The sequence below is a fragment of the Salvelinus namaycush genome, chromosome 4 (genome assembly GCF_016432855.1).
Source record: "Salvelinus namaycush isolate Seneca chromosome 4, SaNama_1.0, whole genome shotgun sequence".
Lineage (NCBI taxonomy): Eukaryota > Metazoa > Chordata > Actinopteri > Salmoniformes > Salmonidae > Salvelinus > Salvelinus namaycush.
The window spans coordinates 12,117,674-12,133,187 of NC_052310.1; the positions used below are offsets into that span (position 1 = coordinate 12,117,674).

A 15,514-nucleotide genomic window follows, 5' to 3' on the forward strand; every position below is an offset into this window, starting at 1 on the left:
GTCCATATATATAAAGATGCCAAAGTTTTATACACAGATTTTTTGTTTTTGTTAAATCTGGGGACATATTCTTTTTTGGTTGTAGTTTTTCACCCTGTCATAGCTAATAGGGTATATGGTGTACAGTATGCAACATTTGCTTTCATAGGATAACCAGAGGCAAAGTCATTAATACATTAATGAGCTACATCGGGTGATTGGTTAAGCCTTTTTGGGGTGTGTGACATCACACAGATTTTTCCTTTCCACAAACTGTCTGTTGCTTGATATGAGCAAGCTGGCCCAAATGTATCAAATCCACAATTAGTTGGCTAGTAGTGGCTACTGCCTTTAGTGTTCTAGCTAGCTACATTTCAGTAATTTAGCTAGCCTCCTAAATGCAGTGGTCAGTGGATAAACTACACTAAATATGAGTTGAACATATTTGCCTGAAAACGAATTAGTCACCAGTTATTGTTGTCCATGGTGTTATCATGTCTAACCAGTGGGCTCCTGAGTCTAGCTAGCGGAGTCGTTTGGCGTCCACGATTAGCTAACTGTGATAGTTAGCAATTGGTTACTGCTTGGCCAATGTGAGCCAGCATGCTAGCTAGCTACATTTCAGTCAGTAGATATCCTTCTAAATGCGGTGGTCACTGGATAAACTAGCTATGAATTTAACATATTTTGGTGAAAACAAACTAGTAGCCAGATGTTGTTGCCCATGGTTGAATAATATCGAACCAGCTGGCTCCTGAAGCCTATGTGACATGTCTAGTAGCTTCCGAGTCCAGGCGCAGTTTAGCTAATGTTAGCTAGCTTAGCTTAGCTAGCTGAGCTTTTATAGAAAACGGCTAAGATGATTCAAACCCTGTGGCTAGCTAACAAGTCCTTCTCGGCGACAATGTTATTCAACAATATTATTGGGGTACGGTACTATTAGATGTATTTTAATTTTAAAGTAACTGTCATTGAAGTTGGTGGTTAGTACTGGTTTTAGGGTTGTCACCAGTTACCACAGACAAAGGCAAGTTTTAGATCCGAGGGAGAGATACTTTTGAGGAGATAGGACATTCCATTGGAAATGAACGCCCATTGTGAATTTTGCCCATGCATCATCAATGAGCCGCATGGTGCATTCTGGGCGAATCTGGGACAAGGAGAGCTTTCCTTCAAGGAGTGAATGGGAGTCAATTGGGCGTTAGCTCAAAAAAATAACATTAGTATGAATTTCGTTACACAATTTTTTTCGGAGATGTGAGATAATTAACTTGTTCTAAAGTCCCAAAGTTCCAAAAAAGTTCCAAAGTCATGGGAAGGCTTTCCACTAGATGTTGGAACATTGCTGAGAGGACTTGCTTCAATTCAGCCACAAGAGCGTTAGTGAGGTCGGGCACTGATGTTTGGCGATTAGGCCTGGCTCGCAGTCGCCGTTCCAATTCCCAAAGGTTTTTGATAGGGTTGAGGTCCGGGCTCTGTGCAGGCCAGTAAAGTTCTTCCACACCGGTCTCGACAAACAACTTCTGTGTGGACCTCGCTTTGTGCAAGGGGGAATTTTCATGCTGAAACAGGAAAGGGATTTCCCCAAAATGTTGCCACAAAGTTGGAAGCACTGACTAGTCTAGAATGTCATTGTATGCTGTAGCGTTAAGATTTCCATTCAATCAAACTAAGGGGCCTAGACCGAACCAATAAAAACAGCCCCAGACCATTATTCCTCATCCACCAAACTTTACAGTTGGCACAATGCATTGGGGCAAGTAACGTTCTCTTGGCATCCGTCAAACCCAGATTTGTCCAGATGGTGAAGCGTGATTCATCACTCCAGAGAACGTGTTTCCTCTGTTCCAGAGCCCAATGTCGGCAAGCTTTACACCACTTCAGCCGAGGCTTGGCATTGCGCATGGTGATCTTAGGCTTGTGTGCTGCTGCTCGGCCATGGAAGCCCATTTCATTAAGCTCCCGACGAACAGTTCTTGTGCTGATGTTGCTTCCAGAGGCAGTTTGGAACTCAAATCAAATGTTATTGGTCACATGTGTTTAGCAGATATTATTGTGGGTGTAGTGAAATGCTCGGTAGTGAGTGTTGCAACCAAAAACATACTTTTTTTTTTACATGCTAGACGCTTCAGCACTTGGCGGTTCTGTTCTGTGAGCTTGTGTGGCCTACCACTTCGCGGCTGAGCACTTACAGTTGACGGGGGCAGTTCTAGCAGGGCAGACATTTGACGGAATGACTTGGTATCCTACGACGGTGCCATGTTGAAAGTTACTGAGCTCTTCAGTAAGGGCATTCTACTGCCAATTTCTGTCTATGGAGAATGCATGTATGTGTGCTTGATTTTATACACTAGTCAGCAATGGGTGTGGCTGAAATAGCCATATTTTTTTATAAATATGGCCAATGTCCATGTTGAAAGTCACTGAGCTCTTCAGTAAGGGCATTCTACTGCCAATTTTTGTCTATGGAGAATGCATGTATGTGTGCTTAATTTTATACACTAGTCAGCAACGGGTGTGGCTGAAATAGCCATATTTGTGTATATACTGTATAGTGTACGTTAAAAGAAAATAGGAAAGTTTCTTGACTAATGCCGCGTTCACGTGCTAGTTGGAACTAGGAAACTCGAAAATGTCCGACTTGCTAACTGGTTGTAATTATACACGTGCCGCTTTCAACCAGTTAGCTAGTCAAAAATGTGGGAGTTTGTTAATCCTAGCATGTGAACACGGCACATACCCTGACTTGGAGAAGAGTTTGTGTGATGATTAGCTTAGCAACCGCATGATGCAGCATGACAACTTGAACACGTTTGGTTGACAGTCTACTGGGTGAGGTTCCTCCGTTCATTACCCATTGGGATTCCTATCTCTTACTTTCTCTAATATCTCTGTCCGAGGGGAGAGAAATTGTCCGCCATTGTTTTGTGTTTTGCTAGGGGCTCGAAGTGATGCCCCCAATAAGGATCAACCAGTCACCCGACGGATAACAATGACTTTGCCTCCGTCTATCCCCCGAAGAAAAGTTTACGTACAGCAGCGCAGTACAGAGCATCCTACTGGATGTGTCAACTGTGAACATCTTTTTCCCATTAAATTGAATTGTTTCATTCCCACATCAGTGCAGATCTGGGCGGGTTGGGGGTTAGTGTTAGCACTCTCTTCTCCTGGCCTCACATGACCCTCCTGATTTCACACTCCGATGTGTCCAACATCTACAGGTGCTGTACAGGCTGGGCCTCTATCCTGCCGACCCCCAGGACAGACCATCTGGTCAACCAACAGTCCTGAAGACTGGAGCTGACCTACTCTAGAATCTCAAGCTCCAGACAGGAGAGTGGCTCAGGAGATGGGCGATAGAATATGGACTTATAACAGAAGGATATTTTGATGGAGCACACAACTGTCCATGTCCATGAAGACTCTTCCATAAAGACTCATGTTTATGTAGACATAGTAGTGTTGATCTTAGCCTGGGCCTCTAAACTCTCTGTATCAGATGAATAATTAAGGTGAAGCTACAGCAATGTTCAGGAGGATCTGTCTGATAGTACAACACCAAGGTTAGAGTGTCTCAGCTAGGAAAAGCTAGCTACATACTGTAGGGTGAGAGTGCAGTATAGTTGTACTAGAAACATAACATGCAATACATTATGAAGTAAACATATTTTCTCGTTCTGACGGAAAAACTATAAATAGTTTTGAAAAAGCAGCCTCAAAAGAAACAGAATTATTGAAGATAAATGAACAGTGCACGCTACTCACAGTACGTGTTTCTAGACAACTCTGGAAAGAAAATTCGGATCTACAGTAATCTCTCTTCAAAGAAAATCGATATCATAAGACTTTGAAATGTATATTTAGAATCATTTTTCTTATTCTGTTTGACTGATACGAAATGTAATTAAACAACAACAAAAAAGATCTGAAGGTTAAAAAAAAATATATATATATATTTTTACCTTCAGATCTTTTTACCTTCAGATCTTCTATATATATACAGTATCCGTCAAAGGTTTGGACACACCTACTCATTCCATGGGTATTTTTACTATTTTCACCATTGTAAAATAGTGAAGACATCAAAACTATGAAATAACACATGGATTCATGGAGTAACCAAAAAATTGTTAAACTAAAAATATATTTTATATTTGAGATTCTTCAAAGTAGCCACCCTTTACCTTGATGACAGCATTGCACACTCTTGGCATTCTCTCAACCAGCTTCACCTGGAATGCTTTTCCATAAGTCTTGAAGGAATTTTGAAGGAACATATGCTGAGCACTTGTTGGCTGCTTTTCCTTCACTCTGCGTTCCAACTCATCCCAAACCATCTCAATTGGGTTGAGGTCGGACGATTGTGGAGGCCATGTCATCTGATGCAGCACTCCATCACTCTCCTTCTTGGTCAAATAACCCTTACACAGCCTGGTGTGTTGGGTCATTGTCCTGTTGAAATACAAATGATAGTCCCACTAAGCACAAACCAGATGGTATGGCGTATCAAATCAAATGTATTTATATAGCCCTTCTTACATCAGCTGATATATCAAAGTGCTGTACAGAAACCCAGCCTAAAACTCCAAACAGCAAGCAATGCAGGTGTAGAAGCAAGGTGGCTAGGAAAAACTCCCTAGAAAGGCCAAAACCTAGGAAGAACCCTAGAGAGGAACCAGGCTATGAGGGGTGGCCAGTCCTCTTCTGGCTGTGCCGGGTGGAGATTATAACAGAACATGGCCAAGATGTTCAAATGTTCATAAATGACCAGCATGGTCAAATAATACTAATCACAGTAGTTGTTGAGGGTGCAACAAGTCAGCACCTCAGGAGTAAATGTCTGTTGGCCTTTCATAGCCAATCATTGAGAGTATCTCTACCGCTCCTGCTGTCTCTAGAGAGTTGAAAACAGCAGGTCTGGGACAGGTAGCATGTCCGGTGAACAGGTCAGGGTTCCATAGCCGCAGGCAGAACAGTTGAAACTGGAGCAGCAGCACGGCCAGTATCACGGCCGGTATCGCTGCACGGCCAGCAGCACGGCCGGTATCGCTGCGCAATGCTGACGTAGCCATGCTGGTTAAGTGTGCCTTGAATTCTAAATAAATCACTGACAGTGTCACCAGCAAAGCACCCCCACACCATCACACCACCTCCTCCATGCTTCATGGTGGGAACCACACATGAAGAGGTCATCTGTTCACCTACTCTGCGTTTCACAAAGGCATGGTGGTTGGAACCAAAACTCTCAAATTTGGACTCAACAGACCAAAGGACAGATTTCCACCGGTCTAATGTCCATTGCTTGTGTTTCTGGGCCCAAGCAATTCTCTTCTTCTTATTGGTGTCCTTTAGTAGTGCTTTCTTTGCAGCAAATCAACCATGAAGGCCTGATTCGCGCAGTCTCCTCTGAACAGTTGATGTTGAGATGTGTCTGTTACTTGAAGTCTTGGTTACTACATGATTCCATATGTGTTATTTCATAGTTTTGATGTCTTCACTATAATTCTACAATGTAGAAAATAGTAAAAATAAAGAAAAACCCTTGAATGAGTAGGTGTGTCCAAACTTTTGACTGTTGTATATCCACCGACACTGAACAAGAATTGTACTTTCTTTCTCTCTAACGTTGATGTGTATGTGGGGTTTCAAAGAGCAGAATAACCATTCTAGACTGCAGACATAGATAATACTAATATAAGTAAAAATGCCTCTGGATTCATTTTCCAACACATTTTTGTAAAGGAATATTTCACGAAGAGAAGAGAGATAAGACCAACAAAATAAAATGTAATTTTCATGTGTTCATTAAATTATTCATGAACTTGGATTGTTACCTTGAAAATATCTTTTAGTTGTTAAAAAGAACAGAGAGACTTCCTCCTCATTATATTTTCAGATTATGTACAGAAGACGTTTCACCCATTTCTGATGCGGGCTCACAATGACAATAACTGGAGTATACTAACATACACAAATTAGCTTAATGGAAACACAATATAACACTGTATAATATACCATGCCATGTGTAGACGTAAGTGACAGCCAAATCACTCAGCAACACAAACCAGCACGACGTCTGCCTTCGTTTTTATACACCGGCAACACACAAACACAAAATCGATTAAAGCGCCATCTGCCGCTGCGCCATCTCCCCCCATTCCCACTTTCCCGGCATCAGCGAACATTAGGAACACTCATAATAATAAATAAGACTTATCTCTGGTAGGCTGTGACATCACAACAACCACGGCTCTCTGCCCGCCATTGGGCAGTCTGGGCGAGGCAGCTCCAGCTCCACAGGAGGCCAGTACACCTGCAGCTACAGTACTCTCAAACCCTCATCAACTCTCTCTACTGCTGCCTGGCTGCATTCTGAGCAGACCCTGCTACTTTTAATTGGCCTCCTATGAACAGGCTGGATTAAAGGGCAGGGTTGTTTACATCAGCACAGTGTTAGAGCCGGCATACTGAGACCTGGGTAGATGTCTTTGAGACATTGGCCGCATCCGAATACTAATACTAGTGTACTACATTCTTAAACTGCATACTATATTCAGTGTTTGATCTAGTAGAATTCACTCATCTTTTCTGACTCGCGTGTTTGACAAAAGCTGATAATCAGATAAATTGACATACTCTACCAAAATAAACGAATGGCAGGAGTCAACGCAATTGCGCATTAAATAATGCATTTGGAGGACTACTTTCAAAATTTCACACACTACAAAATGTAATTTTTTTGGATACTATTTAGTAAGCTAGTATGGCTATTGGGACAGGGCCACTGTCTGACTCTGCTTCGGGCACAGTTACTGCTGAAAAACAAGTGTGGCGTCCTAGTGGTACAGAGACCCAGACTATGTCTATGGCTAAGACATAGGGATGAGTGCCAAATGGCACCCTAATCCCTATCGTGTACTACTTTTGACCTGGACCCAGGGCCCATAGGCCTCTGGTCAAAAGTAGTACACTATATAGGGAAAATACTTCCATTTTGGACGCACTCATAGGAGCAACACTTTTGCCGAAATTACCACATTGAACAAGAGATGACAGTTTGCCATTTATCATTTAAAAAATGAGAAGTGTTTTTACATAACTGCAAATGCTTAAAAGATGTCTGAAGTGGATGTGGGAGACTCAGGCATATTGAAATTGAAACAACAGAGAGGAAACTTTTAGGAATCCTTAGCCAATTGGCAACGCTTGTAACGAGAGAACACATAAGTACAATTATAGTTGAGTCCAGAGAGAAATCTATGATGTGGAAATCGATCAAGGAAATTATGTAACTAAATTGGAACTGTCATGTCTCTTTCTTATTGGGGAATTTCAAATGCAATTTTGGCCACATCTTCATAATGGTGCAGGAGTTTTGTTGTATCAAACAATGAGCACATCTTTTGTTAGAGCTCTATCAGGGTGCAGAGTGACTGAAGGATGTGAGACACACGCAATGCAAGGTGCTGTAGAACTGTAAGCGACTACTGATCTACTCGATGCGTCTAGCAGTTCCCTTGATCGTCAACTCACTGTTATTGGCATCGTGCAGTTGTTGTGGGTATATACACTGAGTGTACAAAATATTAGGAACACCTTATTAATATGGAGTTGCACCCCCTTTTGCCCTCAGGACAGAATCAATTCGTCGGGCCATGGACTCTACAAGGTGTCGAAAGCGTTCCACAGGGATCCTGGCCCATGTTGATTCCAATGCTTCCCATAGTTGTGTCAGGTTGTCTGGATGTCCTTTGGGTGTTGGACCATTCTATTGAGTCTGAAAAACACAGTAGCATTGGAGTTCTTGACACACTCAAACCGGTGCACCTGACTCCAACAACCATATCCAGTTCAAAGACACTTACATCATTTGTCTTCCCCATTCACCCTCTGATTGTCTCAAGGTTTAAAAATCATTACTTAACCTGCCCCCCCCCCCTTCATCTACACCGATTGAAGTGGATTTAACAAGTGACATCAATAAGGGATCACAGCTTTCACCTGGATTCACCTGGTCGTTCTGTCATGGAAAGAGCAGGTTCTCCTAATGTTTTGCATACTCAGTGTAGAGGAAAGGCAAAGATAGGAGTTAGGAGAAAGAGAGAGAGAGAAAAGAAGCGAGAGAGAGATTTATCAGCAGCATCAACATAAATACTCTCATCTTCGCTTACCTCATTGACAAATACCCAGTGACTGTCCTTGGAAGCCAGGTTGGTTTCAACAGCCTGCAAAGAAAGAGAGAGAAATAAAGAGGTTACCATAGTGACAGATAAGACTGTGGAGGGAAGAGGCAGATTGAGTCCAGAAGACTTGGATGTATTGCTGCTGTTTCTATCCAACAGAACCCATGTAAAATCGTCTACAGTATTGTCATTATCCAATTATACAAGGAACAAACATAAGACCCATGTGGCTTGGAAAACCATGATGGACAAACAGCATTGGATCCATGCAAGCCTCACAGCTAAAGACTCTCCAAAATCCAGCGGACGGTAGCTCAAAATGACCGTCCAATCATTTGTCATGGAGACAATTTTTGTTCAAATTTGTCAAATAAATTACAGTATGTTCACACAAAACACCTCAGCTGTGAAAATAGTGTTTGTACAATTCCTTCCGTTTTTCTCTTTTGTTGTTCTCATGGTGGTACTGACTTTCCCACAGTCCATTGTGTTGGCAGCCAGTTCCAACTGAAAAGTGTACTATAACATCCAAACCACAAGCCTTTTTTATGCCTTAGTGGTGCAGCATAGGTAGATATAAATGGTTGACAGCATAAGTAGAGCCAAATCATTCAGCACCTAACATCTTTGCGTTTTGGAAAATTATAATTGCTCAGTGTAAGCCTACATTTTTTATGACAGTGCTTGCTTGGGCCTATGCCATATATCATAATCACAACAGAAACGATCTTGTACTTTACAATGAAAACAAAAATTTACACTGCCATTTGCAGAAAGAAAGGCCTGCACATGGTATAACCCAGTAAGAAAGGCCTGTACATGGTATAACCCAGAAATCTTTTTTTAACTAGGCAAGTCAGTTAAGAACAAATTATAGTGGCTTAACTGCCTTGTTGAGGGGCAGAATTACATATTTTTATTTTGTCAGATCAGGGATTTGATCTTTCAACTTTTCGGTTACTAGTCCAACACTCTAACCACTAGGCTACCTGCCGCCCCATAGTATAACAGCCTACACAAGGTATAACCAAGAAAGGCCTGCACATGGTATAACCCAGTAAGAAAGGCCTGTACATAGTATAACCCAGAAAGGCCTGCACATGATATAACCCAGAAAGGCCTGCACATGGTATAACCCTCATCATCCCATGCTGTATTCGTGTACTCACGTATAAAACATTCTGGTTGTACGGTGTCCATATTAGAACAGCCTAGCACATTTATGTTGAGATACATGTAGAGCATCTGCCAGTTGAGGGGCCCAATACAGAAGCTATGGATCACCCCATGTGATTCTCCTGTCCTCAAGCTAATTAGGCCTGACAGATGTTCTCAAATGGCTCTTCATTTGCCTGCCTTACCATAAGAAGGCTGTTACATATGTAAACACTTCTGTGGGTTCATGTTGACCATAAATATTCACAGATATATCCTGTCACAGAATTTCACAATGTAGGCTATACTACATGGATAATTGTACTGACTGCTCTAATGTGGGTAGTTTGTAATCATTTTGTTCCCAACACACAGAGGTGGGACGCACACTCGTAGAAAAAAAGTTTCCAAAAAGGGTTCTTCAGCTGTCCCAATAGGAGAACCCTTTTTGTTTCCATGTAGAACCCTTTTGGATTCCATGTAGAACTCTCTGTGGGAAAGGCTCTTCTACCAGGAAAAAAACGGTTCTACCTGGAACCAAAAAAGTTTCTTCAAAGGGTTCTCCTATGGGGACAGCCGAAGAACCCTTTCAGGCAGAGTTGCAAAAAAAAGCCATATCTCAGACTGGCCAAAAAAATGTAAGATTAAGATGGACAAAATAACACAGACACTGGACAGAGGAACTCTGCCGAGAAGGCCAGCATCCCAGAGTCGCCTCTTCACTGTTGACTTTGAGACTGGTGTTTTACAGGTACTATTTAATGAAGCTGCCAGTTGAGGACTTGTAAGGCGTCTGTTTCTCAAACTAGAAACTCTAATGTACTTGTCCTCTTGCTCAGTTGTGCACCGGGGCCTCCCAATCCTCTTTCTATTCTGGTTAGAGACAGTTTGCGCTGTTCTGTGAAGGGAGTAGTACACAGCGTGAGATCTTCAGATCTCCACGAGATCTTCAGTTTCTTGACAATTTCTCGCATGGAATAGCCTTAATTTCTCAGAACAAGAATAGACTGACGAGTTTCAGAAGAAAGTGCTTTGTTTCTGGCCATTTTGTTCCTGTAATCGAACCCACAAATGCTGATGCTCCAGATACTCAACTAGTCTAAAGAAGGCCAGTTTTATTCCTTCTTTAATCAGAACAAAAGTTTTCAGCTGTGCTAACATAATTGCAAAAGTGTTTTCTAATGATCAAGCCTTTTAAAATGATCAACTTGGATTAGCTAACACAACGTGCCATTGGAACACAGGAGTGATGTTTGCTGATAATGGGCCTCTGTACGCCTATGTAGATATTCCATTATAAATCAGCTGTTTCCAGCTACAATACCCATTTACAATATTAACAGTGTCTACACTGTATTTCTGATCAATTTGATGTTATTTTAATGGACAAAAAATGTGCTTTTCTTCCAAAAACAAGGACATATCTAAGTGACCCCAAACTTTTGAACGATAGTGTATATATGTATATGTATATTATTACATTTGTTTTGCTGAGAAAACTTGGTGGGAAAAAAATCTGCGGAACAAAATCGGCACACAGTTAGGGAACCCCGCTATAGCCTATAGTCTAGCTGCATATCATGCCACATTTCATGTATGCAAGATCATCGCACATGTCCCCAAAAGCAGATGATATTTATGTGTGGCCTGTCCCCTCTGTCTGTTGTGTGAGGTCGTTTGCGGGGAGGTGAAGTGGTTTGCGGGGACGTGAGGAGTAATCTCGGAGGCTGCTGATGACTCTGAGCCTGCTTGGTCATTTTTCTCCTTGACCGAGCTACTGAGTTATAACTGTGATGTAACACTACACGCTATATTTACCAGCCTACAGCAATAAGATAAAGGATACTACTGTGTCGTTAAGGACTGTGCTGCATGAAGAGAATATACTTTAAATGTGGCTGACCGAAATATGTGTACATAAACATTTATTTGCGTTAAAATCACTGTGAAATTTGTAATATCATTCAAATACTGAGCATATGTATACTGAATCTGGAAAAACCCAATAAGCAAAAAGTACAACACCTCATAACTCAAAATAAAGAAGAGGGATTTAAGTCAAACCCTCCCTGCTCTGTCCAATCCTGCATCCCAATGGAACCCTATTCCCTATATAGTGCTCTGTCCATACAGGGCTCTGGTCAAAAGTAGTGCAACATGTAGGAAGTAGGGTGCCATTTGGAACGCATTCCTGAGAGTTCCAGCACGGGGTTCTCGATAGTGGCACTGGGCAAAGTGGATGTTTGCATTGCTGGTCACCACTTGGGCAGAATCAGTTGTGGTCTTTTGTAGCTCAGTTGGTAGAGTGTGGTGCTTGTAATGCTAGGTTAGTGGGTTCAAATTCTGAGGTCACCCATATGTAAAATGTATGCACGAGTGGCTGTAAGTCGCTTTGGATAACATTATGATGGGTGGTGATGTAGAGTGTGCTATAGAAGGCCTTAAGGGAGGTTGTTGGAGTGAATGGTTCGGGAATATCTGTCAGCCTTTAACCAGGGAGGGACTAAGAGGTAGACCACTGAGTGGAGGTACTGGGGAGAAACTACTCTTAACACTACAGTCACAAGTGTCTGACCATAGAAGACCTATAATGCCATAGAGAACCTATAATTTCATGTTATTCTATGGTTCTGACTGGGTCAATTAGACAGAGAGGCAAGGCTACTCTATTCAGTTCGAACTAGTAATTTTCTCTACACAAATTAAAAGTACATAGATAGACTACCGGTATTTAAAGCAATAATGTGCACTTAGCCATGCTGCTATCTGGAACATTAGGACATTATGCACAATGTGTAATCAATTCAGTAATAAAATAATGAAGCATGGCGAACACATTCAAAAATCCCTTTTTATTTAATATTATATTTGTCCGTTTTTTCATACTATACATGCAAGGTCTGCATGGCCTCAAACTAAAAACACACAAGTCTACCTTAGTGAGAATATTTTATTTTAAACATGTCAGGTCAGGGCGACAATCAAGACATTGTGCAAATGTTCCTTATGCAAACAGTGTGTGTGTGGGTGGTGGAAGTTGAAAGCTAGTGGGAACAACCCATCAGGGAATCTGCATCTCTAGAGGTCAGTGAAAGCACATTTGAACCCTGAATTAAATCAATGTGTCGTGGCAACCGCCTCACCAGGAATACAAAACAGCCTCCCTCTATTTAAAAAAGAATCACATCCTGATTGTATTTAAATCATAAAAAGTAATTAAGACATTTATTTAAGGAGGATGTATTTCAGGGGGAATCTGGTTGCATATTATATAGGCTACATGTGATGAACACACAGCTGTTATCTTCCTTTAAATATAGTCAGGTAACTGACTGTTCACATTATATATGATATATGCCATTTAGCAGACGCTGTTCTCCAATCGACTTACAGTCATACGTGTATACCCGGTGGCAGGTACCCTAGCGGTTAAGAGCGTTGGACCAGTAAGTAAAAAGTTGCTGGTTCGAATCCCCAAGCCGACTAGGTGAAAGCTCTGTTGACGTGCCCTTCAGCAAGGCACTTAACTTGTAAGTCGCTCTGGATAAGAGTGTCTGCTAAATGAGCAAAAAAGTCCAAATACATTTTACGTGTGGTTGGAATCAAACCCACATTTCTTGGCATTGCAACTGCCGTGCTCTACCGACTCAGTTACAAATAACCTTATCACCATTATCACATTACTGTATGTGGTATGTTGCTGGACCCCAGGAAGAGTAATGAGGATCCTTAATAAATACACATTATCTGATACAGAATAAGAAACCAAAATAACCCTGTTACCACAAAGAAAACATGGAGGTAACTGTACCTCATGTTCTGTAATAATGTGTCATGGACCAATATGACTAAGCGAATAATGGTGTTAATTTCAATTTACCCAGCTAGTTCCGTTTACCGCAAAACCAGCACAGGAGGTTGCTGGAACGTTAACTGGGGAGGACGTGCTCGTGGTAATGGCTAGAGCGGAATGGGTGGAATGTTATCAAATAAATCAAACACATGGTTTCCAAGTGTTGGATGCCATTCCACTTGCGCTGTTCCAGACATTATTATGAACCATCCTTCTGTCAGCAGCCTCCTGGAAAAACCAACTTGCTTTGACATTATATGACTGGTGTTGCTCTTCATGCCTCTGTAACCGATGTGAAATGGCTAGCTAGTTAGCGGTGGTGCGCGCTAATAGCGTTTCAATCGGTGACGTCACTCGCTTTGAGACCTTGAAGTAGTGGTTCCCCTTGCTCTGCATGGGCCGTGGCTTTTGTGGAGCGATGGGTAACGATGCTTCGTGGGTGACTGTTGTTGATGTGTGCAGAGGGTCCCTGGTTCGCGCCCTTGTCGGGGCGAGGGGACGGACTAAAGTTAAACTGTTACACCTCCCTGTGTCCGCAAACATAACCAAGCACATAGGATGTGGTAAATCAAGACGTGCCACAGCACGCCTTACCATGCATCATTTTAATGTAAAACAAAGAATAAAGCAATATCACCAACGCTTTCCATTTATTCCCTAATTATTCATGCATATGCAAACCAGATGCATATGCATATGCAAACCAGATGCATATGCATATGCATACGCATACCAGACAACTCACTTAGAATGGAAACCACCAAAAATGGTGGATGAAGATCTGTTTTGCATCAAGATGAATAAATGCTTTATTTTAGGTCATTCGGGTCTACACTATTGAGAATGTGTTTTTTTAAACTCAGTTTATTACACGCTAATGAATGCTTCTGTTTAACATATGACTGGTTGGGGTTTGACTTCTGGTCTCCTGCGCGCCACACAACACTGTTCGCCCACTGAGCAGAAGCCTAGGCACTGGCTCGGGAGCTAACACAAGTCTTCAGAAGGGTATTGAATAATCATGGCATTGCATGCATATCTGGAGAGAGTAGCACTGAGAAAACCAAAACAATAGCATCACTTATCCTCTTGTAACATTCCATTTTCTAACTCTGTGGTTTACAGTTTTTTTGCTCAGAGGAAGTTTTAAAAGATTATTAACAAAACCCACTGATAGCGTTTGGACTCAGGTGAATTGACCAGACAAACATTGAGGCATAGAGAAATACCTAATTTCAGACAAACCGATTCCAAATGGATTTTGCTCGCTGCGTATTAGCCGAAAGCTGCCGAGGGCCCTGAGAAACCATCAGCGTAATGTTCCATGTCGTGTAACTATGGTTACGGTCTCCACAGCTGCATTTAAGATATATTTTGAGCGTTAATGATGTTCATAGTTCTTTCTTTTTGGACTTTATTGGAATAATATCCAATAAAGTCAAACTAAAACATACAGCAAAGGGACTGAATACAACATTTTAGGGGGTTCATACAGAGAGCTGGCTTCCCAGACACAGATTATGCCTAATCCTGGATTAAAAAGCTGTTTCTATGGAGAATCAATATTGACAATGCTTTTTAGTCCTTATTGGTGTCTGGTGAACTAGCCAGAGCTGCATGCTTAGTTTGGCTTCCTGTTCTGCAAATGATTTCTAGATGTATCTGTAACAGAGGCACATATATAGAGAGAGATCCATATATATTGAGATCTATATAGAGAAAGATCCATATATATTGAGATCTATATAGAGAAAGATTCATATATATTGAGATATATATAGAGAGAGATCAATATATTGAGGCTCTGTACAATGACTATGATGTTAAAGTGCAGACTGTCAGCTTTAATTTGAGGGTCATTTCATCTATAGCAAGTTTAGAAATTACAGCACTTTTTGTACATAGTCCCACTATTTTAGGGGACCAAAGGAATTGGGACAAATTCACTTATATGTGTATTAAAGGAGTCAAAAGTGTAGTATTTGGTCCCATATTCCTAGCACGCAACGACTAAATCAAGCATGTGACTGTACTAACTTCCTGGATGCATTTGCTGTTTGTTTTTGTTTGTGCCCAATGGAAATGAAGTGTAAATATTTTGGAGTCAATTTTATTGTAAATAATAAAATATGTTACTAAACACTTCTACATTAATGTGGATGCTACCATGATTACAGATAATCCTAAATTAATCCTTAATAATGATGAGTGAGAAAGTTACAGACGCACAAATATCATACCCCCAAGACATGCTAACCTCTCACCATTACAATAACAGGGGAGGTTATCATTTTTGGAGGGTATGATACATACAGTGCCTTAGGAAAGTATTCAGACCCTGACT

The 15,514-nt window shown here is 41.4% G+C and overlaps 1 protein-coding gene across 1 annotated transcript in view; it reads right to left on the reverse strand.

Moving 5' to 3' along the window:
* grid1b (glutamate receptor, ionotropic, delta 1b) overlaps positions 1–15,514 on the reverse strand; it is a 433,446-nt gene that overhangs the window by 70,512 nt on the left and 347,420 nt on the right. The window contains exon 5 of the mRNA XM_038990328.1: positions 8,151–8,204. Coding sequence (XP_038846256.1) covers positions 8,151–8,204 — 54 coding nt within the window. The remainder of the gene's footprint in view (positions 1–8,150; positions 8,205–15,514) is intronic.